This window comes from Cherax quadricarinatus, chromosome 7, assembly GCF_038502225.1.
Source record: "Cherax quadricarinatus isolate ZL_2023a chromosome 7, ASM3850222v1, whole genome shotgun sequence".
Classification (NCBI taxonomy): Eukaryota; Metazoa; Arthropoda; class Malacostraca; order Decapoda; family Parastacidae; genus Cherax; species Cherax quadricarinatus.
Window position 1 is genome coordinate 45386804 of NC_091298.1, and position 26709 is coordinate 45413512.

The window sequence follows — 26709 nt, forward strand, 5'->3', positions numbered from 1 at the left end:
CTAATATGACATAAACAATATAAATACCATACAAACCTGATATATACTATAAAATGAATAAAATATGTCATTCATGTGGTGGTATGGGTGGTGTCAGTGGTGGACGAGTTTGTCTGGAGACCGGGCAAAATACTTCATGAATAATTTTGCTGATATCATCTATATGGCTTATTTATATATCACAGTTCATCTAATATGACATAAAAAACAATAAAAATAACATAGAAACATGATATATACTCTACAATGACCCGGTGGTCTGGTGGCTAAAACTCCCGCTTCACACACGGAGGGCCCGGGTTCGATTCCCGGCGGGTGGAAATTCCGACACGTTTCCTTACACCTATTGTCCTGTTCACCTAGCAGCAAATAGGTACCTGGGTGTTAGTCGACTGGTGTGGGTCGCATCCTGGGGGACAAGATTAAGGACCCCAATGGAAATAAGTTAGACAGTCCTCGATGATGCACTGACTTTCTTGGGTTATCCTGGGTGGCTAACCCTCCGGGGTTAAAAATCCGAACGAAATCTTATCTTATCTTATCTTATTATGTAACAAGTGGAGGCGGCCACAACCGCTCCCTCTTTGTTGTGGTAAATGCTGCCATCTAGTGACGGCCTTTTGAAGCCGTCATATTATTGTTATTATTATTATTATTATTGTATTTATTATACTATTATTATTATTATACATATTATTATTATTATTATATAAATAATTTGTAATTTTTATTCACACAAAAAATATAAGATTTACTGCTATTCCTTATTGCAATAATTGTATAAATAATGTCAACCCATTCATGACTGCATATTGGAATGGACAGTGTTTACTCTGAAACAGCCAAGCAATGGACCATTTCTCCTAGGTTGAGCTCAATTTCAAGGTACTTTTTGTCGTGAAAGCAATTAAAATCATATCTATTTCTGTAATATATCTTCCCTTCTATCAAATGAGACCAAAAAAACGAGAATACAACCATAAAAACCATTTGAAATAACCTCTAAGAGGTGGCTAATTGCTGAGAAGCGAACTCCATTATTTATGCTTAGATTTCTTTCAGTTTTGGTGTACGTTAAGAAGCGTCTTTCCATCATACGTTGCCCAAGTTTCAATAAGATAGTCCAACAAACAAATGAGATACAATTCCTGAGATCAAGAGCAAGAGCCCCTCACCAGTGTCAAGGAACCTGCCTTGAGGTCTGCTCGCTTGTGGAAGTTTTGCCCGCGTATGGAAGCAAAAAATCGACCCATCGACTGCTCGTATTTGGAAAAACTCGCATGTGGACACGCTCGCAAGTAGAGGTTCCACTGTATTCTCTTATGTAATAACAGAGGAAATAAGTGTTGAAAATGGTACACAGTTTTGTTTTGTTACAATAATAAGCTCACCCGAGTTATATATTTAAGTGGGCCCACATTTTTCTTAATCTTATTCCTATGTACAGTAGGACTCCACTTACACGGTAGGTTAGGTTCCAGGCTACTGCCGAAAAATAGACATCACCGGAAAGCAGAATGCCATTTTTTCCACTTATAAATGCATATAAATGCCAGATAACAAGTTTACACTAACATAATTAGGCATTAAAAACAATAAAAGTTGAATGGGCCCTTGGTTTTCTTGATTAATCCGTTTCAGAATCTGCCGAAAACCAAAATTCACGAAAACCGAAACTGTTTTCCCATAAGAAATAATGTAAATCCAATTAATCTGTTCCAGACACCCTAAAGTATTAAAAAAAATAATATTTTTAGAGATTAAATATAGATTTACCTACAGAAAAGAATGACAAATCAATATAAAGCAATAATAACATCACACTTACCTATATTAAAGACTCTTGTTGGCACATGGAAGAAGGGGAGTAGGGGAGAAGGAGGACTGATTATTGTTTGGAAGGGGAATCCCCTTGTATAAAGACTTCAGGTACCAAGTCCTTATAGGGGGTTACTTCCATTCTTAGTTTTTTACTGTCACTAGGACCAACTTGAGAGTCACTGGACCCCTGTAGCACAAAAAAAAAATTTCCAGAGAGCTCTGTTTCTGGCATCTCTAAGATTTGCCTAAAATGGGACAAGGCATTGTTGTTGAACATGATGCAGACACGGCCTGCAACAGCTTTGTTAGGGTGATAATTCTCCACAAAACTTTGCAACTCACTCCACTTTGCACACATGTCATTAGTCACTGAAGAAGGCACATTCTCCCCTCTCTTTTCCTCCTCCTCTAAAGCAATTTCCTCAGCTGCAGTCTGTTGCTGTTCCAGTTGAAGGTCTTGCAGCTCTTCAGTGGTTAGCTCTTCCCTGTGGTCCTCCACCAACTCTTCCACATCCTGGCCACTCACATCCAACCCCATGGACTTCCCCAAAGACAATACATTCATCAGTAGGGTCAGCCTCAAACCCTTCAAAATCCTTCTCGAGGTCACATTCTGGCCATAATTTTCTCCAAGCAGAGTTCATTGTCCTGGAAGTCACTTCCTGCCAAGCCTTATCTATAAGGCTTATGCACTTGAGGATACTGAAGTGATTCCTCCAGAACTCTCTTAGGGTCAATTCAGTGTCCGAGGAGGTCACTTCAAAGCACCTTTAAAGCATTGCTTTGGTATAGAGTTTTCTGAAGTTTGAAATGACCTGCTGGTCCATTGGCTGGATGAGAGGAGTGGTATTAGGGGGCAAGAACTTCACTGTGATGAAACTAAATTCCTCAAACAATTGGTCTTCCAAGTCTGGAGGATGAGCAGGAGCATTGTCCATTCCCAGGAGGCACTTGAGTGGCAGTTTATTTTCCAGGTGGTATTTCTTCACACTCGGGCCAAACACTTCATTGACCCACTCTATGAAAATTAGCTTCGTGACCCAGGCCTTATTGTTAGCCTTCCACATCACACACAGTTTACTCTTCATGATATAGTTTTTCTTGAACACTCAGTGATTTTCAGAGTGATACATCAGTAAAGGCTTCATTTTTAAAATCTCCACTAGCATTACCACAGAACAAAAGAGTTTGCCTGTCCTTCATAGGTTTGTGTCCTGGCAGTGCCTTTTCCTCCTGCATGATGTAGGTCCTCTTTAGCATTTTCTTCCAAAAGAGGCCTGTTTCATCACAATTGAACACTTGTTGGGGGAGGAATCCTTCAGCCTCTACATACTCCTTGAATTCATCAACGAATTCTTCAGCTGCACGTTTGTCCGAACTTGCAGCCTCACCATGCCTTACCACACTGTGTATGCCACTTCTCTTCTTGAATCTGTCGAACCAGCCTTTGCTGGTCTTAAATTCACTAACAGCAGCACTTGTTCCAGGCATTTTCTTTACGAGATCCACATGCGACTGCTTTGCCTTTTCGGAAATTATCCCCTTCACAACAATATCTCCCACTAACTGTTTTCATTGATCCACACCAACAACAACAACTCCACATCTTCAGTTGTTTGTGATCTCTGTTTCGTTAGCATATTTACCCTTTTTGCAACATCAGCTTCTGTGATTTCTACTTTCTTTGAAAGGATGGAACTGATTGTTGATTTGGACTTGCCATACATCCTGGCGAGCTCGACCACACGTATGCCACTTTCGTATTTTGCTACAAGCTCTTTCTTGAATTCTATCATGTTTCTCACCTTCTTTACCAAAGGGCTGGCATTAGGAACTTTCTTTGGCCTCATGGTGGCTCATTTTGCAGTCACATTCAGTAAACAAGCACAAAAAACAATGGATTATTACAAAATGTTTCAGATGAACACACAGAGTATTGCTCACTGAACAAGTGACAGAGGCAGACTGAGTCACGTACGTGTGAGTGGCCGTGTCTGATACGGATGATTTCCGAGCGGAGGTACAAAACCCGTGGTAAAATTTCGCCCACAAAAGTGGTCAAAATTCGAATTGTACGATATCCACACCGGATGAAATCCAGGGTTCCACTGTATTTACAGCCTCTCCTCACATAGCAATGTACTCATTTACCGATGCCTCGGACTCACGACAGGCTCTCTGACCTGTATTCATACCTAAATAATGTACAGTGGAACCTCGGTTTTCGTGATAAATACATTCCAGAAAGTCTTACGAAAATTGAATTGTACAAAAACTGAAGCAATATTCCCACAAGAAATACGTAATGTAAATTCAATTAATCCGTTCCAGACACCCAGAAATATTAATAAAAAATACATTTTATAGAGAATGACTATAGTTTTACATACATAAAACAATGAGAAATAAATATGAATGACTAATGATATGGATAAATGAACATTTAACATCACTTTTAACTTTATTGAAGACTCTTGTTGGCATATGGAAGACGGCGAGGAGGGGAAAGGGAGGAGGAGAGATTATTGTTTGGAAGGGGAATCCCCCTCCATAAGGACTTCAGTTATCAAGGCCCTGTCCGGGGTTACTTCCCTTCTTTGTCTTTTACTGGCACTAGGACCAGCTTGAGAGTCACTAGATCCCTGTCGCACAAAAAATCTGTCAAGAGAGCTCTGTTTCTGGCGTCTCTTTAAGATTTGCCCAAAATAGGACAAGGCATTGTCATTGAACATGATGTAGACACGGCCTGCAACAGCTTTGTTAGGATGATATTTCTCCACAAAACTTTGCAACTCACTCCATTTTGCATAAATGTCCTAAATAACTGAAGAAGGCACATTCTCCCCTCTCTCTTCCTCCTCCTCTGAAGCAATTTCCTCAGCTGCAGTCTGTTGCTGTTCCAGTTGAAGGTGTTGCAGCTCTTCAGTGGTTAGCTCTTCCCTGTGGTCCTCCACCAACTCTTCCACCAAAACACTATCTCCCGCTAACTGTTTTTCATTGATTCACACCAACAACTTCTCAACATCTTCGATTACCTGGAGTTTACCTAGAGAGAGTTCCGGGGGTCAACGCCCCCGCGGCCCGGTCTGTGACCAGGCCTCCTGGTGGATCAGAGCCTGATCAACCAGGCTGTTGCTGCTGGCTGCACGCAAACCAACGTACGAGCCACAGCCCGGCTGATCAGGAACTGACTTTAGGTGCCTGTCCAGTGCCAGCTTGAAGACTGCCAGGGGTCTGTTGGTAATCCCCCTTATGTGTGCTGGGAGGCAGTTGAACAGTCTCGGGCCCCTGACACTTATTGTATGGTCTCTTAACGTGCTAGTGACACCCCTGCTTTTCATTGGGGGGATGGTGCATTGTCTGCCAAGTCTTTTGCTTTCGTAGTGAGTGATTTTCGTGTGCAAGTTCGGTACTAGTCCCTCTAGGATTTTCCAGGTGTATATAATCATGTATCTCTCCCTCCTGCGTTCCAGGGAATACAGGCTTAGGAACCTCAAGCGCTCCCAGTAATTGAGGTGTTTTATCTCCGTTATGCGTGCCGTGAAAGTTCTCTGTACATTTTCTAGGTCGGCAATTTCACCTGCCTTGAAAGGTGCTGTTAGTGTGCAGCAATATTCCAGCCTAGATAGAACAAGTGACCTGAAGAGTGTCATCATGGGCTTGGCCTCCCTAGTTTTGAAGGTTCTCATTATCCATCCTGTCATTTTTCTAGCAGATGCGATTGATACAATGTTATGGTCCTTGAAGGTGAGATCCTCCGACATGATCACTCCCAGGTCTTTGACGTTGGTGTTTCGCTCTATTTTGTGGCCAGAATTTGTTTTGTACTCTGATGAAGATTTAATTTCCTCATATTTACCATATCTGAGTAATTGAAATTTCTCATCGTTGAACTTCATATTGTTTTCTGCAGCCCACTGAAAGATTTGGTTGATGTCCGCCTGGAGCTTTGCAGTGTCTGCAATGGAAGACACTGTCATGCAGATTCGGGTGTCATCTGCAAAGGAAGACACAGTGCTGTGGCTGACATCCTTGTCTATGTCGGATATGAGGATGAGGAACAAGATGGGAGCGAGTACTGTGCCTTGTGGAACAGAGCTTTTCACCGTAGCTGCCTCGGACTTTACTCTGTTGACGACTACTCTCTGTGTTCTGTTAGTGAGGAAATTATAGATCCATCGACCGACTTTTCCTGTTATTCCTTTAGCACGCATTTTGTGCGCTATTATGCCATGGTCACACTTGTCGAAGGCTTTTGCAAAGTCTGTATATATTACATCTGCATTCTTTTTGTCTTCTAGTGCATTTAGGACCTTGTCGTAGTGGTCCAATAGTTGAGACAGACAGGAGCGACCTGTTCTAAACCCATGTTGCCCTGGGTTGTGTAACTGATGGGTTTCTAGATGGGTGGTGATCTTGCTTCTTAGGACCCTTTCAAAGATTTTTATGATATGGGATGTTAGTGCTATTGGTCTGTAGTTCTTTGCTGTTGCTTTACTGCCCCCTTTGTGGAGTGGGGCTATGTCTGTTGTTTTTAGTAACTGTGGGACGACCCCCGTGTCCATGCTCCCTCTCCATAGGATGGAAAAGGCTCGTGATAGGGGCTTCTTGCAGTTCTTGATGAACACAGACTTCCACGAGTCTGACCCTGGGGCAGAGTGCATGGGCATGTCATTTATCACCTGTTCGAAGTCATTTGGCATCAGGATAACATCGGATAGGCTTGTGTTAATCAAATTTTGTGGCTCTCTCATAAAAAATTCATTTTGATCTTCGACTCTCAGTCTGGTTAGCGGCTTGCTAAAAACTGAGTCATATTGGGACTTGAGTAGCTCACTCATTTCCTTGCTGTCATCTGTGTAGGACCCATCTTGTTTAAGTAGGGGCCCAATACTGGACGTTGTTCTCGATTTTGATTTGGCATAGGAGAAGAAATACTTTGGGTTTCTTTCGATTTCATTTATGGCTTTTAGTTCTTCCCGCGATTCCTGACTCCTAAAGGATTCTTTTAGCTTAAGTTCGATGCTTGCTATTTCTCTGACCAGTGTCTCCCTACGCATTTCAGATATATTGACCTCTTTTAGCCGCTCTGTTATTCTTTTCCATCGCCTGTAAAGGGAGCGCCTGTCTCTTTCTATTTTACATCTACTCCTCCTTTTTCTTAGAGGAATAAGCCTTGTGCATACATCGAGTGCCACCGAGTTAATCTGTTCTAGGCATAAGTTGGGGTCTGTGTTGCTTAGTATATCTTCCCAGCTTATATCGGTTAGGACTTGGTTTACTTGGTCCCACTTTATGTTTTTGTTATTGAAGTTGAATTTGGTGAATGTTCCCTCGTGACTAATCTCATTTTGTCGGTCTGGGGCTCCATGCATACATGTCTGAACCTCAATTATGTTGTGATCTGAGTATATTGTTTTTGATATGGTGACATTTCTTATCAGATCATCATTGTTAGTGAAGATGAGGTCTAGTGTATTCTCCAGTCTAGTAGGCTCTATTATTTGCTGGTTTAAATTGTATTTTGTGCAGAGATTTAAAAGCTCGCGTGAGTGTGAGTTTTCATCAGAGCTGCCTCCTGGTGTTATTACTGCAACAATATTATTTGCTATATTCCTCCATTTTAGGTGCCTTAAGTTGAAATCCCCCAGGAGCAAGATGTTGGGTGCAGGAGCTGGAAGATTTTCCAGACATTGGTCAATTTTTAACAGCTGTTCCTGGAATTGCTGGGATGTTGCATCCGGAGGCTTGTAGACTACCACAATGACTAGGTTTTGGTTCTCGACCTTTACTACTAAAACTTCCACTACATCATTTGAGGCATTTAGCAGTTCTGTGCAAACAAGTGACTCTGCAATGTACAGGCCAACCCCCCCCTTTTGCCTGTTCACTCTGTCACATCTGTATAGGTTGTAACCTGGGATCCATATTTCGTTGTCCAAGTGATCCTTTATGTGGGTCTCAGTGAAAGCCGCGAACATTGCCTTTGCCTCTGCAAGCAGTCCACGGATGAAAGGTATTTTGTTGTTTGTTGCTGGCTTTAGACCCTGTATATTTGCAAAGAAGAATGTTATCGGACTGGTGGTATTGTTGGTACTGGGGGGGGATTTTTTTTCCGGCATTAGTATCTGTATCTGTTGGTTTGCAATCTCTGTTTCATTAGCACATTTACCCCTTTTGCAACATCAGCTTCCTTAATATCTTTTTTCTTCACCAGGATGGAACTGATCATTGATGTGGACTTCTCATACATCTTGGCGAGATTGGCCATGCATACGCCACTTTCATACTTTGCTATGAGTTCTTTCTTGAATTCTGTTGTGTTTCTCACCTTCTTTATCAAAGGGCTGGCACTCAGAACTTTCTTTGGCACCATGGTGGCTTATTTAGCAGTCGCACTCAATAAACAAGCACCAAAAACAATGGATTATTGTGAAATGTTATCCGAACATGCTGGGTAATGTTCACTCAACAAGAAACAATGCGAGACTGAGTCAGAACGTGTGGGATGCTTTGTGTGGGCATGGGCAGGCGGACGCATTTGGTACTGACCATTGTCAGCTCTGTGTAAACTGAGCGGATGGACGAAAACTGGGACAAAATTTAGACAGAAAAAGTCGTCGAAAACCGAATCCTACAAAAACCAGGGCATACGAAAACCAAGGTTCTACTATACAGTGGAACCTCAAAAATCGAACATTTCACATATTGAACGTTTAAAAAATAGGACCATTTTTTTGGACAAACTGTGTCCCTATTATCGAACACGCCCCTATTTTCGGACCGCCGGGTATTGGACCTGTCTGCCGCCCGCTCTGTCCGCGTCCCCACGCAGGCGCCATGAGCAGTCTAGCTTTGTTTATGCTTGAGTGAACACTAACCTGCGCTCTCATTCACGCATTTTACGATTATTTCGTTGTGTTTAGTGCTTGTGGGACTATGAAATAAGCTACCATGGGCCCAAAGAAACTTGCTAGTGGTACCCCTGTGGTAAAGAAAGTGAGAAACACCATAGATGTGAAGAAGGAAATAATACAGAAGTATGAGAGTGGTGTGAGACTTGTTGAGCTTGCCAGGATGTATGGGAAAAACAAGTCAACCATCGGTTCTATCCTGTCAAAGAAAGAACAAATCAAGGAAGCTGATGTTGCGAAAGGTGTTAATATAGGGAGTGGATGAGGTGCCTTCTTCAAAGATTAAGGAGATTTGTGCCAAGTGGAATGATGTCCAAATGTTTGTGCAGAAGTACCACCCTGAGCAAGCTGAAACAAGCCATCTTTGCAACAAGTTCAGTGACAGAACCATGTCCCATTTTAGGGAAATGTTAAAGAGGCACCATGTGAGGGAAAAGTTCAATAGATAGGAGTAGCAATATAGTAACAATAGTTTCATTACCGGCTACTAGTTAAGGTAGGGTAAGTCACGCTCCCGCCTTTCTTCCCCCTCCCCGAAAGTGATAGTTTCATTGCTGGCTACAAGTTAAGGTAGGGTAAGTCACGCTCCCGTTTTTCCCACCTTTTCTCCCCCCCCACCCCTAAAGTGATAGTTTGATTGCCGGCTGCTTGTTAACGTAGGGTCAGTCTAGCTCCCGCTATCCCTTCCCCTCCCTCTTCCCCCCCCCCTCGAAAGGTGATGTATGGGGCTCTGGTCAAACAGTAAATCACTCGACTCGCAGCTCCCAACACTACTGTAAGTACATGCCTACCTTGTATTCTAGTGGATTTATTGGTTAAAAGCTTCACTTTTGACCAATAATAGACTTAGTCCTTTCAGTCTTGCTCTAGGTTGACTGTTGTAATAATCACCACGTCTTTTGAGTAATGTACACTGCCATGGAGAGTGATTATTTAAGCAGTGGGTAACCTGTCTATCTTTTCAGCTTGGATGACAGTGAGGGTCACCTGTCAATCAACGAGAAGAACAGGAGAAGGACTAACGTCCAGAGACTTCCCCATTTTGCATTTAAGTACCTGTGCACCTGTATGAAATTGCAGGACGTAACCCCACATCATTGCAGTGGTAAAGAACCTGCTTTCCTGTCATCGGGATACTACTCACGGCGTTAATTGGTGAAGAACTAGCCAGTGGTGGTCACCAACACCTGCGACCCCCCCCCCATCATCAGCAACGGCTACGATTTCAACAAGCAGTGTCACCAACACCAGACACCCAAGTGTTAAATTAGCGTTGAATTCAGTTATCATTTATATTTTTCCTTTTTCATTTTCTTTAATGTAGGATTAATATTTCATATTTAAGTGTTTTATATTTTATATTTTCTACATAATAAAGTGTTTATGTTTGTCTGTTATTATTTCTTTTTCTATTCACTAATTTTCCTGAGGAGGAGCCAGCCTGGGTAATACTGTCTGAAGTTGTTACAGGGCTGAATAAGCCTTCACAAGTGGCGACCTTGCCAGGATCAACTCTACTGAATCAAGATTCAACTCCATCTCGAATCTACCATTGGAACTTCAACGCCGCATACCACAGACGGTTACCACCAGCCATGAGTAATCATTCTCTATGGTAGGACTACAGTACAGGTGTTTAAAAGATTTGGTGATTGTTATAGTCTCAATTTATTGTAAGTCAAGTCAGGCAGGATATAATAGTTAATTCTGCCGCTTTTTCATGTGAGCTTGAAACACTTTGGAGGATTAGACTCTAGGGACCCGAGATTTTCCAGTGACAACTTGTTTCATTGAGCTCTTCATTATATCAAGGGAGCTATAAACCATACCCCCGGCCGGGATTGAACCCGCGGTCATAGAGTCTCAAAACTCCAGCCCGTCGCGTTAGCCACTAGACCAGCTAGCCACAATAAGATTCATCCAACTAGGTATATTTCTACACCATAGGAAAGTTAGCACAGGCACCTCTGTGACCACAAATGCAAGTTTTTACAGACGAATCTCCAGCTAGCTTGGCCGTGACGAACTTGAGCTAGAGTTCGTCACGGCCAAGCTAGCTGGAGATTCGTCTGTAAAAACTTGCATTTGTGGTCACAGAGGTGCCTGTGCTAACTTTCCTATGGTGTAGAAATATACCTAGTTGGATGAATCTTATTGTGGCTAGCTGGTCTAGTGGCTAACGCGACGGGCTGGAGTTTTGAGACTCTATGACCGCGGGTTCAATCCCGGCCGGGGGTATGGTTTATTTGCAATCGTGTCATTACGATTTCTTGAGTCGAATCAAGGGAGCTGTCATAGGACACTCTTGATTTGTTGGTGAGAAGATTGGATGGTCAAGGGACCCCATTCTACTTACTGTTTGCTCGGAGCCAGCATAGAACCCTTCGTTTTCGTTAATACATATTGTTTAATTGAAGCAGGGATCGAGCCCTCTGGTTTATTTACAGTTTGAGCGGAGCAGGAATTGAACCCTCTGTTTTCTTTAATACCCGTTTCATTTCCCCTGATAGTTTAAGTTATTCTTGCAAGTATGGATGAATACCAGTTTTGGATGAACGCTGGAAGTAAGTTAGGAATAACAGAGAAAAATTTAGAATCTTTCATTAGTGCTAAGATCCAGGAAAGACTTGAAAGAGAGAGAATGGAGAGAGAAGAAAGACAGAAAGGGAAAGAGAAGAGAATAAGGAGAGAGAGAGAATTGAAAGAGAAGAGAATAAGGAGAGAGAGAGAATCGAAAGAGAAGAGAAAAAGGAGAAAGAGAACCTTGAAAGACGGGAGAAAAAGGAGAGAGAGAGAAATCCGAGAAAGACAGAAAGAGAGCGAGAAGACCAAAAAGAGCGTGATAGACTTGATCATGAGGAGAGAGCAAGAGTACGTGAGGAACAAGCTAAGATACGTGAGGAACAGGTTAAATTAAGGGAACTTGAGGAAAGAGCAAAGGACAGAGAATATGAGTTAAGAGAGAGAGAAAAGGATCGCGAGCTCGAACAAACTCGCCTTGAATTAGAGAATAAGAAGTTAACTTACTCACAACAGCAATTAGATGAAGGAGTAATGGAACAACGTGCAGCTAGTGCACATATTCCAACACCTAATTTACCTCCCTTCACAGAGGGGGAAGACATAACTTCATACATTATCAGGTTTGAAAATACCGCTACCCTCTGTGAATGGCCTGCTGACACCTGGGCTACCAGGTTAGGAATGTTATTTTCTGGTACTGCTTTGAATATCTATGCAACTTTGTCGCAGGATATCATATGTAATTATAACCTACTAAAGAAGGCAATCCTTAAAGCATATCAAAAAACCACTAATTCTTACAGGAAAGATTTCAGGTATGCCACCTTACAGCCTGGCCAGAACTTTCAACAGTTACAGGTAACACTCTTTCGTTTGTTCGACTTTTGGATAGAGAGTTCAGGGATTGATCACAGTTATGAATCTCTTCGAGACTTCATGGTTGCTGACCAGTTCCTGACAGCTCTTCCTCACCAGATACGAACATTCATTAGAGAATGTAACCTGATTAAAGCTGAGGAAATTGCTGAGGCTGCTGATCTATATGCTGAGGCTCACAATTCCTATAAAGACCTAAAGGGATCGAACCCTAAGGGCAAGGGTTCATCAGACCTTAAGAAATAAAAGCCTCTAGTGGAAAGTAAAATGACTTCTTTTATTCCTGTTTGTCATTTGTGTGGTGTTAAGGGACATAAACGTCCAGATTGTCCTTCTAAGAAGGTCCAAAAAGTTGGAAGATGTTTTAAAGACTGTAATGACCAAGCACCCTTCTGTTCAGGAACAGTTAATGGACTTAATGTATCTACCATTTTACGAGACACTGGATGCACATGTATAGTAATTTCTGATAAGCTGTTCCCTAATCTTAAAGAAAATCATTCCTCTGCTATACTTTCAGACTACTTGGGTCGTACAGACACTTTCCTACCATCCGTTGTTACATTAGGTCTAAATGGTTCACAGGTTGGTCTGAAGCCGTACTAGCTCCCATCACTTCTTGCTCCGTACTAATAGGTAATGTAAAAGGTGCCATTCTTCCTTCTGAGGTCGACCTTTCATCACCAAAGGTGGATATAAGTGTTTCAGCTCCTCTTCCTGTAGAGTCGGAGAAGCCCCTCGAAAGTTCAGATGAGACAATGTCTCGTGAGATTCATGTGGGATTAAAAACCAGTGATGCTACTCTCGAAAGCGAGGTAGTAGCATCACCAGTTCACTTGTTAGATGAAAATGAAGATATCACCTCCGATACCATAAATGTCTTGACTAGGGCTCAGACCAAAGCCCATGCTTTCCCTACTGTCCATCCTTTGATTTTCCCTGACTTTAAGCCTTTAGACATATCGAAGGACTCCTTTGTCAATTTACAACGTAATTGCCCTTCTCTTCAGAATTGCCATAATGCCGCTAAACAAAATCAAGTTTTTTTTTTTTTTTTTTCAACAAGTCGGCCGTCTCCCACCGAGGCAGGGTGACCCAAAAAAGAAAGAAAATCCCCAAAAAGAAAATACTTTCATCATCATTCAACACTTTCACCACACTCGCACATTATCACTGTTTTTGCAGAGGTGCTCAGAATACAACAGTCTAGAAGCATACACATATAAAGATACACAACATATCCCTCCAAACTGCCAATATCCCAAACCCCTCCTTTAAAGTGCAGGCATTGTACTTCCCATTTCCAGGACTCAAGTCCGACTATATGAAAATAACCGGTTTCCCTGAATCCCTTCACTAAATATTACCCTGCTCACACTCCAACAGATCGTCAGGTCCCAAGTACCATTCGTCTCCATTCACTCCTATCTAACACGCTCACGCACGCTTGCTGGAAGTCCAAGCCCCTTACCCACAAAACCTCCTTTACCCCCTCTCTCCAACCCTTTCGAGGAAAAACTTTTCATATAAATTTGAATATATAAAAGATATCTTGTACAAGTCAGTATTCAAATTAAATTCAGATGATATAGACTATTCCATCTTAGTTGTTCCAAGTCAATGCAGAGTGACTGTTCTTAAAATGGCTCATGACCTGCCAGTGGCCGGACATTTCTCGCATCATAAAACCTTAAATAAAATTAGGGAAACCTATTTTTGGCTAAAAATGTCCTCAGATGTCACTACCTATTGTAGATCGTGTAAAGTTTGCCAACCGTCATCCTCCCAAGGTACCAGGCGAGTACCTATGGTCAAAATGCCAGTCTTTACAGTACCTTTTGAAAGAGTAGCTATTGACATCGTTGGTCCTTTATCTCCACTTTCATCTGGGGGACATAGATATATATTAACATTAGTTGATTATGCTTCGAGTTTCCCTGAAGCCGTTCCCTTAAAGACCATAACTACTACAGAGGTGGCTGAAGCCCTTTTGTCCATCTTCTCCAGAGTGGGCATCCCTAGAGAAATTTTGTCTGACCGTGGGACACAATTCACATCTGACTTAATGCAACATCTATACCAACTTCTGGGAGTGAAGCCTCTCTTCACCACATCCTATCATCCCAGCTGTAATGGGAGGATTGAGCGCCAGCATTCGATTCTCAAGTCCATTTTAAGGAAACTTTGCTCCCTTAAACCTAAGGAGTGGCATCGTTACCTGCCCTGTGCTTTGTTTGCCATGAGGGAAGTTCCCAGTGACTCTTTGGGGTTTTCACCTTTTGAACTTCTCTATGGTAGACAGGCCAGAGGCCCATTGTCCATCCTTCATGACTTATGGACTAATGAGGAGGTAAATGCTGAGGTTCAGTCTTCTTACCAGTTTCTCCTTGACCTTAGATCCAAACTTCAGGAGACCTCTGACATAGTTTCGAAAAACTTAAGTTTGTCAATGGACCAGTACAAAACCTATTTTGATTCCAAAAGTCAGAGGAGAAGTTTTAAAGTAGGTGATGAAGTTTTTGTACTTTTGCCTATCAAGTCAAATAAATTATTAGTAGCATGGAAAGGTCCATATAAAGTATTAAAAATTTGTGGGAAAGTTGACTACCTCATAGAAGTCAAGGGGAAACCTAAGCTTTATCATATCAACATCCTTAAGAAATATTACCGAAGAAATTCGGTTAACTGCCTTAACAACTTTGACTTAGTTTTTCCACACAAACTTGATAAGACAACTGAAGAATGTAAAGTGTGCGTAATTGACACCTCTAACTTAGACTATGATGAAGAACTACATGACTTGGCGACTCTTGACCACTCGGATGCAACCAACATTAATATTAATGAATCTTTGGATGACCATAAGAGACATGAACTACTTCAATGTGTGAGTAACTTTTCAGACGTCTTTACAGGTGTTACCTCCACGGTAGTCCATAAGATTGACTTAGTGACGGACAATCCTATCAAACGAAAATTATACCCAGTTCCAGTTCACCTTAGGGATTCATTTGACCGAGAGGTAGACAAATTATTAAAACTAAAGATCATTGAACCTTCAATATCTTCATATTGTTCACCAGTAGTCATGGTTAAGAAGGAGGATAATTCATATAGACTTGCTATTGACTTCAGAGGCCTTAATGCTATAACTCGGTGGGATGCTGAGCCTATGCCCTTAATAGATAGCGATCTACACAAATTTTATGACGCTTCCTTCTTTTCAGAGATTGATATTGCGCATGCATATCATCAAGTAATGTTAGATCCTTCTTCTAAGCAGTACACCGCTTTTCCTACACACCAAGGACTGTGGCCCGGTGGCCTGGTGGCTAAAGCTCCCGCTTCACACACGGAGGGCCCGGGTTCGATTCCCGGCGGGTGGAAACATTCGACACGTTTCCTTACACCTGTTGTCCTGTTCACCTAGCAGCAAATAGGTACCTGGGTGTTAGTCGACTGGTGTGGGTCACATCCTGGGGGACAAGATTAAGGACCCCAATGGAAATAAGTTAGACAGTCCTCGATGACGCACTGACTTTCTTGGGTTATCCTGGGTGGCTAACCCTCCGGGGTTAAAAATCCGAACGAAATCTTATCTTATCTTATCTTATGCAGTATAGAACTATGCCCTTCGGTTTGGTAACTGCCTGTGCTACTTACGTGAGACTGATGAGAAAGGTCTTGGGTAATATGCCAAATGTTTCAGTTTATTTTGATAACATTTACATAATGACATCTACGTGGGGCGAACATATCCAAACATTAACATCAGTTTTGCATAGGTTACACTCACATGGCCTCACTGCCAAGCCGAAGAAATGCTTCCTTGGGTATAACAAGATTAGATATCTTGGAATGATACTTTCTAATAACTCTCTGCAGCCTCTCCCCAGTAAGATCAAAGCTTTATTAGAATTTAAATTCCCCAAAACCAAGAAGCTCATGCGAAGCTTTCTTGGTTCTGTAAATTTTTATGCACGGTTTATCCCGAACCTTACTGATCTTACAGGCATCTTATCCGACTTTCTTAAAAAGTCTGTGGAGGAACCTCTTGAACTTTCCGACGTAGCTCGGGATAAGTTTAATGAGATTAAAAGTATCTTTTCGAAAGACCCTATAATTAAGATTCCTGATATTAATAAAACATTTTGTTTGAGAACTGATGCCTCCAATACTGGCTTAGGTGCAGTGTTACTACAATACCATGATGGTACTCCCTTCCCTGTATGCTTCCTAAGCCGGAAACTCCTTCCCGCAGAAACAAGATACTCCACAATAGAAAAGGAATGTTTAGCCCTTGTGTGGGGTATCTCCAAACTTAAATTTTATTTGCTGGGAAAAGAATTCATTTTAGAAACGGACCACAAACCTTTGATATACCTAGAAACTTTTAAGGGAACCAACAGTTGCCTCTTGAGGTGGACATTGGCACTCCAGGCTTTTAAGTTCCATATTGTGTATATCAATGGTTCATCCAATTATTTCTCTGACTGGTTAAGTCGTGACAGTCAGTAGAAGATTTGTTGCCTTACGCGACTTCCACATGTTAGAACTTTTTCCTCGCCTATTTTTCTTATACTCCTTGACTATAAGTCTTGGTATGGGGGAGTGTGAGGGAAAAGTTCAATAGATAGGAGTAGCAATATAGTAACAATAGTTTCATTACCGGCTACTAGTTAAGGTAGGGTAAGTCACGCTCCCGCCTTTCTTCCCCCTCCCCGAAAGTGATAGTTTCATTGCCGGCTACTAGTTAAGGTAGGGTAAGTCACGCTCCCGTTTTTCCCGCCTTTTCTCCCCCCCCACCCCTAAAGTGATAGTTTGATTGCCGGCTGCTTGTTAACGTAGGGTCAGTCTAGCTCCTGCTATCCCTTCCCCTCCCTCTTCCCCCCCCCTCGAAAGGTGACGTATGGGGCTCTGGTCAAACAGTAAATCACTCGACTCGCAGCTCCCAACACTACTGTAAGTACATGCCTGCCTTGTATTCTAGTGGATTTATTGGTTAAAAGCTTCACTTTTGACCAATAATAAACTTAGTCCTTTCAGTCTTGCTCTAGGTTGACTGTTGTAATAATCACCACGTCTTTTGAGTAATGTACACTGCCATGGAGAGTGATTATTTAAGCAGTGGGTAACCTGTCTATCTTTTCAGCTTGGATGACAGTGAGGGTCACCTGTCAATCAACGAGAAGAACAGGAGAAGGACTAACGTCCAGAGACTTCCCCATTTTGCATTTAAGTACCTGTGCACCTGTATGAAATTGCAGGACGTAACCCCACATCATTGCAGCGGTAAAGAACCTGCTTTCCTGTCATCGGGATACTACTCACGGCGTTAATCGGTGAAAAACTAGCCAGTGGTGGTCACCAACACCTGCGACCCCCCCCCCATCATCAGCAACGGCTACGATTTCAACAAGCAGTGTCACCAACACCAGACACCCAAGTGTTAAATTAGCGTTGAATTCAGTTATCATTTATATTTTTCCTTTTTCATTTTCTTTAATGTAGGATTAATATTTCATATTTAAGTGTTTTATATTTTATATTTTCTACATAATAAAGTGTTTCCAGGATGTTATAACCCCTCTTCTGCCCTCTGACTAATACTTTTATTAACTCCACACCTTCTCCTAATTTCCACACTCCGAATTTTCTGCATAATATTTACACCACACATTGCCCTTAAACAGGACATCTCCACTGCCTCCAACCGTCTCCTCGCTGCTGCATTTACCACCCAAGCTTCACACCCATATAAGAGTGTTGGTACTACTATACTTTCATACATTCCCTTCTTTGCCTCCATAGATAACGTTTTTTGACTCCACATATACCTCAACGCACCACTCACCTTTTTTCCCTCATCAATTCTATGATTAACCTCATCCTTCATAAATCCATCCGCCGACACGTCAACTCCCAAGTATCTGAAAACATTCACTTCTTCCATACTCCTCCTCCCCAATTTGATATCCAATTTTTCTTTATCTAAATCATTTGACACCCTCATCACCTTACTCTTTTCTATGTTCACTTTCAACTTTCTACCTTTACACACATTCCCAAACTCATCCACTAACCTTTGCAATTTTTCTTTAGAATCTCCCATAAGCACAGTATCATCAGCAAAAAGTAACTGTGTCAATTCCCATTTTGAATTTGATTCCCCATAATTTAATCCCACCCCTCTCCCAAACACCCTAGCATTTACTTCCTTAACAACCCCATCTATAAATATATTAAACAACCATGGTGACATTACACATCCCTGTCTAAGACCTACTTTTACCGGGAAATAGTCTCCCTCTCTTCTACACACCCTAACCTGAGCCTCACTATCTTCATAAAAACTCTTTACAGCATTTAATAACTTACCACCTATTCCATATACTTGCAACATCTGCCACATTGCTCCTCTATCCACTCTATCATATGCCTTTTCTAAATCCATAAATGCAATAAAAACTTCCCTACCTTTATCTAAATACTGTTCACATATATGCTTCAATGTAAACACTTGATCTACACATCCCCTACCCACTCTGAAACCTCCTTGCTCATCCGCAATCCTACATTCTGTCTTACCTCTAATTCTTTCAATTATAACCCTACCGTACACTTTTCCTGGTATACTCAGTAAGCTTATTCCTCTATAATTTTTACAGTCTCTTTTGTCCCCTTTCCCTTTATATAAAGGGACTATACATGCTCTCCGCCAATCCCTAGGTACCTTCCCCTCTTTCATACATTTATTGAACAAAAGTACCAACCACTCCAACACTATATCCCCCCCTGCTTTTAACATTTCTGTCATGATCCCATCAGTACCAGCTGCTTTACCCCCTTTCATTTTACGTAATGCCTCACGTACCTCCCCCACACTTACATTCTGCTCTTCTTCACTCCTAAAAGATGGTATACCTCCCTGACCAGTGCATGAAATTACTGCCTCTGTTTCTTCCTTAACATTTAAAAGTTCCTCAAAATATTCTCGCCATCTACCTAATACCTCCATCTCCCCATCTACTAACTCCCCTACTCTGTTTTTAACTGACAAATCCATATTTTCCCTTGGCTTTCTTAACTTGTTTAACTCACTCCAAAATTTTTTCTTATTTTCATTAAAATTTCTTGACAGTGCCTCTCCCACTCTATCATCTGCTCTCCTTTTGCACTCTCTCACCACTCTCTTTACCTTTCTTTTACTCTCCATATATTCTGCTCTTCTTATAACACTTCTGCTTTGTAAAAACCTCTCATAAGCTACCTTTTTCTCTTTTATCACACCCTTTACTTCATCATTCCACCAATCACTCCTCTTTCCTCCTGCACCCACCCTCCTATAACCACAAACTTCTGCCCCACATTCTAATACTGCATTTTTAAAACTATTCCAACCCTCTTCAACCCCCCCATTACTCATCTTTGCACTATCCCACCTTTCTGCTAATAGTCGCTTATATCTCGCCCGAACTTCCTCCTCCCTTAGTTTATACACTTTCACCTCCCTCTTACTTGTTGTTGCCACCTTCCTCTTTTCCCATCTACCTCTTACTCTAACTGTAGCTACAACTAAATAATGATCCGATATATCAGTTGCCCCTCTATAAACATGTACATCCTGGAGCCTACCCATCAACCTTTTATCCACCAATACATAATCTAATAAACTACTTTCATTACGTGCTACATCATACCTTGTATATTTATTTATCCTCTTTTTCATAAAATATGTATTACTTATTACCAAATTTCTTTCTACACATAGCTCAATTAAAGGCTCCCCATTTACATTTACCCCTGGCACCCCAAATTTACCTACTACTCCCTCCATAACATTTTTACCCACTTTAGCATTGAAATCCCCAACCACCATTACTCTCACACTTGAGTCAAAACTCCCCACGCATTCACTCAACATTTCCCAAAATCTCTCTCTCTCCTCTACACTTCTCTCTTCTCCAGGTGCATACACGCTTATTATAACCCACTTTTCACATCCAATCTTTATTTTACTCCACATAATCCTTGAATTAATACATTTATAGTCCCTCTTTTCCTGCCATAGCTTATCCTTCAACATTATTGCTACTCCTTCTTTAGCTCTAACTCTATTTGAAACCCCTGACCTAATCCCATTTATTCCTCTCCATTGAAACTCTCCCACCCCCTTCAGCTTTGTTTCACTTAAAGCCAGGACATCCAGCTTCTTCTCATTCATAACATCCACAATCATCTCTTTCTTATCATCTGCACAACATCCACGCACATTCAGACTTCCCACTTTGACAATTTTCTTCTTCTTATTCTTTTTAGTAATCTTTACAGGAAAAGGGGTTACTAGCCCATTGTTCCCGGCATTTTAGTTGACTTTTACAACACGCATGGCTTACGGAGGAAAGATTCTTATTCCACTTCCCCATGGATATAAAAGGAAAATTAATAAGACCAAGAACTATTAAGATAAAATCAAAGAAAACTCAGATGAGTGTGTATGAATAAATGTGTATATGTATGTGTAGTGTGACCTAAGTGTAAGTAGAAGTAGCAAGACATGCCTGTAATCTTGCATATTTATGAGACAGACAAAAGACATCAGCAATCCTACCATCATGTAAAACAATTACAGGCTTTCGTTTTACACTCACTTGGCAGGACGGTAGTACCTCCCTGGGTGGTTGCTGTCTACCAACCTACTACCATGTTTGTTTGTCTGTTATTATTTCTTTTTCTATTCACTAATTTTCCTGAGGAGGAGCCAGCCTGGGTAATACTGTCTGAAGTTGTTACAGGGCTGAGTAAGCCTTCACACACCAGAAACAGAGGACTGTGGACAGTTATTTTGTGAGACAGGGGTCCAGTGACTCTCAAGCTGGTCCTAGTGGCATTAAAAGACAGAGAAGGGAAGTAAACCCAGAGAGGGCTTTACCTGAAGTCCTCATGGAGGGGGATTCTCCTTCCAAACACTAACCCCAACTCCCTCTCTCCTCCTCCCTATCTTCCAGATGCCATAACCAATCTTCAATAAAGGTAAGTAAAAATGTTATTTTATATGTATTACTATACATAATTAAAAACTATAGTATTTGTTGTATGTAAAACTGTAATTAATCTCTATAAATTTTTTGTGTGAATATTTTTGGGTTTCTGGAACGGATTAATTGTATTTCCATTATTTCTTATGGGAAATATTACTTCGAATTTCAGACTTTTCGAATTTAGAACTAGCTCCTGGAACGGATTAAGTTTGATTTTTGAGGTTCCACTGTATATTAAAGCTGATTTCCTCAATTCTGTTTATGTCAGTATACAGTACACTACTCTATAAACATTTAAAAATATACCAAAAATGTTATAAATGGTGCAGAGGTGGCATTAAAGCAATATCAAAGATGGTTGACACAAACTCACTACCATTACAGTATGCTCCTCACTTAGTGATGAATTCATTTAACGATGTGGTCTTAGGAATGGAACTCCGTTGTTAAGTGAGAAGAGGCTGTATTAGTTTATGGGATAGTGAAGATGTTTAGGGCATTTTATCCAATATTTTGGGCTTCTTTCAAGAAAATAGTGTGACCAGAGCCTCCCTCCTTATCCTTGCATGTTCATTTCTGGCTCTTCAACTAATCTTCTCATTTATGTATAACGTGAACAGTTCTTAGCAAAGCACCGATCACTGAGGACACTTCTCCGATCAGTGTCCCTTGCTGCTTCCTACCAGTGTGTCTGATGTTATCACATGCAGCATAACCACAAGGGGAGTTGAATGATAGCTCTAGGCTGTTTTTTTACATAGGTTTTTAATGTCCACAGGTGGGAGAAGGATGGAGGTTCAGTACCCATATATGATGGAATCACCACCCGCCTCTTGGATGACTACCAGACACAACTAGTCATTGACCGCATTTCCTCACGGCACAATGGAGAGTACACCTGTCTTGCTTCCAATGCTGCTGCCACCAGACACTACACTGCTAAGCTTACTGTTAATGGTCAGTATCATACTGTTAATGGTCAGTATCTGTTAATGGTCAGTATCATACTGTTAATGGTACGTATCATTCTGTTAATGGTCAGTATCAGACAAGTGGAAAATGTCAGATGTAATACCTATTTATAAGGCAGGCGACAGGCCCTTAGCTTTGAAATATAGACCAATAAGCCTTACCTCTGTAGTTGGTAAATTTATGGAATCATTAATTGCCCAAGCAATTCATAGCCATCTTGAAAGGCATAAATTGATTAATGAATGTCAGCACGGTTTTACAAAGGGGTGTTCCTGTCTTACGAATTTACTTTCTTCACTAAGGTATTTGAGGCGGTAGATCATGGTATTGAATATGATATTGTGTATATGGACTTCAGTAAGGCTTTCGATAGAGTTCCACATGAGAGGCTGTTGAGAAAACTTAAAGCACAAGGAATAGGAGGAGAAATTGTTTCCTGGGTAGAGGCATGGTTGACAAATAGGCAGCAGAGAGTTTGCATAAATGGGGAGAAATCAGAATGGGGGCATGTCACAAGCGGTGTTCCACAGGGGTAAGTGTAAGGCTCCTTGTTGTTCACAATCTACATAAATGACATAGATGAGGGAATAAATAGCGACATAAGCAAATTTGCTGACAAAACCAAAATAGGCCGTCCAGTTCATTCTAATGAGGACACTAGAGCACTCAAGGATGATTTGAATAGACTGATGCAATGGTCGAAGAAGTGACAGATGCAGTTTAATATAGACAAATGCAAAGTTCTAAATGTTGGACAGGAAAATAACCATGCCACATATAAACTAAATAATGTAGATCTTAATATTATGGATTGCGAAAAGGATTTAGGAGTTCTGGGTAGCAGCAATCTGAAACCAAGACAACAGTGCATAAGTGTTTGCAATAAAGCTAACAGAATTCTTGGCTTCATAGCAATGTAAATAATAGATGTCCTCAGGTTGTTCTTCATCTCTTTATATCTTTGGTTAGGCCTCATTTAGATTATGCTATGCAGTTTTGGTCATTGTATTACAGAATAGATATAAATGCACTGGAAAACGTACAAAGGAGGATGACAAAGTTGCTCTCGTATTTCAGAAATCTTCCCTATGAGGATAGACTGAGGGCCCTGAATCTGCACTCTCTAGAAAGGCATAGAATTAGGGGGGATATGATTGAGGTGCATGAATGGAAAACAGGAATTAATAAAGGGGATGTAAATAGCGTGCTAAAAATATCTAATATAGACAGGACTCGCAGCAATGGTTTTAAATTGGAGAAATTCAGATTCAGGACGGATATAGGAAAGGACTGCTTTGGTAATAGAGTTGTGGATGAGTGGAACAAACTCCTGAGTACCGTCATAGAAGCTAAGACCTTGTGTAGTTTTAAAGGTAGGTTGGATAAATGCATGAGCGGGTGTGGGTGGGTGTGAGTTGGACCTGACTAGCTTGTGCTACTTGGTTGGATGCCGTGCTCCTCCCTTAACCCTTTGAGGGTCGACAGGCCCCCTCCGAAACTCGTTCTCAGGGTCGGCCAAATTTAAAAAAAAAAAAAAATTATTTTCTCTTATGAAAAGATAGAGAATCTTTTCCCGGTCATAAAGACACCAAAAGTTTGAAATTTGATAGAAAACTTACGGAATTATGTTCTCGCAAAGTTAGCGGTCTCGGCGATGTTTACGCATCGGCGATTTTGCCCACTTTGAGCCCCATTTTCGGCCAATTTCACTGTACTAGTCGACAAAAAACATGAATATTTCGCTAGAACTCCATTTTTTCTATCGAATGGGTGCAAGAAACCACCCATTTATGAAATTCAACTATCCAGTACAGTGGTCAGAATTCAGCAATTTTGCCAATTTCACACAAATTTCAAAAGATGCCAATTTCCGAATAGGGTCCAGAATAAACAAGAAAGACATTCCTGGCACTAAAATGACATTTCCTCTAGTCATTAGTCATGTCTCAAGGCCCCTCTTATATTCTTTTGCTTTCCACTTTGAATTTTTATTCTCACAAAAAATATAAGATTTACTGTTATGCAGACTACTGCATTAGTGTAAAAAATGGTATAAATATTATTGGTGCACTTGTGAAAGAATATTAGACTCACCAGTTGACGTGTATTGCACGCTTGACACGATTTGTTTACTTTTGAAGTTTGGTAAAAATCGAACATTTCTGCTACTTTGAGCTCAATTTCAAGGCACTTTTCATTGTAAAACCAGTCAAAATCATCTCAATTTCTGTAATATGTCTTCCATTCTATAAAATGAGACCAAGAAAACTAGAATACAACAATAAATACCATACGAAAATACACTGCAAAGTCGCTGATTTATTCCAAAAAAATGGTAAAAGTTTTTTTTTTCTCATTATGCACTGTGTGCTGCAGGATTTTTTTTAGACTGTGCACACTGACCACATAGACCCATTCTTTCATATGAAGGCCTACCAGCTTACTCCCACTAGATTTGAGGCCGCTAGAATTTATGCGTACTAGTACGTCAAAAACCCCTACGCGTAAGCCGTACTAGTACGACCAAAACCCTCAAGGGTTAAATGATGTGTCTGACTTGACTAGGTCAAGGCATTGGCTTAAGCCGGTGGGAGAATTGGACCTGCCTCGCATAGGCCAGTAGGCCTGATGCAGTGTTCTTTCTTTCTTATGTTCTTATGTTAATGGTCAGTATGATGCTCTTAACCCTTTCAGGGTTTCGGCCGTACTAGTACGGCTTACGCACCAGGGTTTTTGAAGTACTAGTATGCCTAAATTCTAGCGCCCTCAAATCTAGTGAGAGAAAGCTGGTAGGCCTACATATGAAAGAATGGGTCTATGTGGTCAGTGTGCGTGGTATAAAAAAATCCTGCAGCACACAGTGCGTAATGAGCAAAAAAAACTTTGACCGTGTTTTTGGATTAAAACAGCGAATTTGCACTGTAATTTTGTGTGGTATTTATTGATGTATTCTAGTTTTCTTGGTCTCATTTTATAGAATGGAAGACATATTACAGAAATTGAGATGATTGTCACTGGTTTAACAATGAAAAGTGCCTTGAAATTGAGCTCAAAGTAGCAAAAATGTTCGATTTTTACCAAAGTTCAAAAGTAAACAAATCATGCCAAGCGTCCAGTACACATCAACTGGCGAGTCTAATATTCTTTCACAAGTGCGCTGAGATTATTTATACCATTTCTACACTAATGCAGTAGTCTGCATAACAGTAAATCTTATTTTTTTTGTAAGAATAAAAATTCAAAGTGGAAAGCCAAAGAAATATAAGAGGGGCCTGAGGATGTGACTAACGAACAGAGAACTTGTTATTTTAGTACTTTTGTACTTTGCAGTTATCTCTTTCTTCATTTCCATAGTATAATTAGCACCCTTTTTCTTGCAGGGTTGGCACTAGTAGCTTTCTTGGGGCCCATGGTGACTTATTTTGCAGAAACAAGCACCAAAAACACTGTGATAATATGGAATGTACTGAATGTAAGCTTAGATGCGAGCACACTGGCTGGCTTGTAAACACTGGCACGCACGGGGCAGTTCAGGCCACACATGGACGCGTCCCGGACAAACCGCGTGTGGCGGGGTTTTTAACGTGTGGCAAGGCAAAATTTTTGCGTTAAAATGTATCGTATGCCAGATTTAACGTATGCTGATGGCATCGTGTGCCGGGGGTCCACTGTATTTAATGGTGACATCATTTGTTTACTCTTGAATATTGTCAAAAATCGAACATTTCCACTACTTTGAGCTCAATTTCAAGGTACTTTCCATCGTGAAAACCAATCAAAATCATGTCTATTTCTGTAATATATCTTCCATTCTATCAAGTGAGACCAAAAAATGAGAATATAACCATAAAAACCATACAAAAAAAGCACTGCAGAGCCACTGTTTTACACCAACAACATTTTTTTCCCATGCACTATGTGCTGCAGAATTTTTTTTATATAGTGCACACTTACCACACAGACATATTCTCTCATATGTAGGCCCAAATTTACCAGTCGCAGCTTAAATGAGTGAGCTAAGCTCATGATGACCAACAGTGGCTTCAAAGCCACCTGATCATTTATGGACAGTGTATGGTGTATGTGCTTTACACAACAAAAAACATTTTATTTGTTTGAACCATGGCTAGGGCTAAAAGTAAGCAGGTTATAACAAATGGAGAAAAAGAAATTGGAATGACTTATGCAGCAAGTAGCACCACCAAACAGTAGCAGCAGGTTGGTGTGGTAACCCCAGAAATTTGAAATTATGCTAGCTGAAATTAGTGTCAGATTACTGATGGAACCGGATTACTGATTGCCAGATTAGTGATGGCCAACCTGTACTATTTGAAAGTGCAACTAAAAAGCCATAGCCTCATTTGATACAGTAGACCATTATTTAACATAGGTTTATTTAGCACATTTTGGTTATAGCAGTATTGAAGAACTGCAGCACAGTTTTGTACAACACTTCGTAAAATTAACTTAACACGGTTCAGTTTGTGGGAGGGGAAAAAAATTTGGAGCGTCACCCGCGGGATACTTCTGGCTGTGGGTTAGACCACTGAGTCAACAGGGGA

At 40.9% G+C, this 26709-nt stretch overlaps 1 protein-coding gene across 1 annotated transcript in view; it reads left to right on the forward strand.

Annotated features, from left to right (window-relative positions):
• The first annotated feature begins 8195 nt into the window (after window positions 1–8195).
• LOC128687076 (cell adhesion molecule Dscam1) overlaps window positions 8196–26709 on the forward strand; it is a 422243-nt gene continuing 403729 nt past the window's right edge. Inside the window, exons 1-2 of the mRNA XM_070082112.1 lie at window positions 8196–8278; window positions 21954–22132. Of these exons, the coding sequence (XP_069938213.1) occupies window positions 8196–8278; window positions 21954–22132 (262 nt within the window). The remainder of the gene's footprint in view (window positions 8279–21953; window positions 22133–26709) is intronic.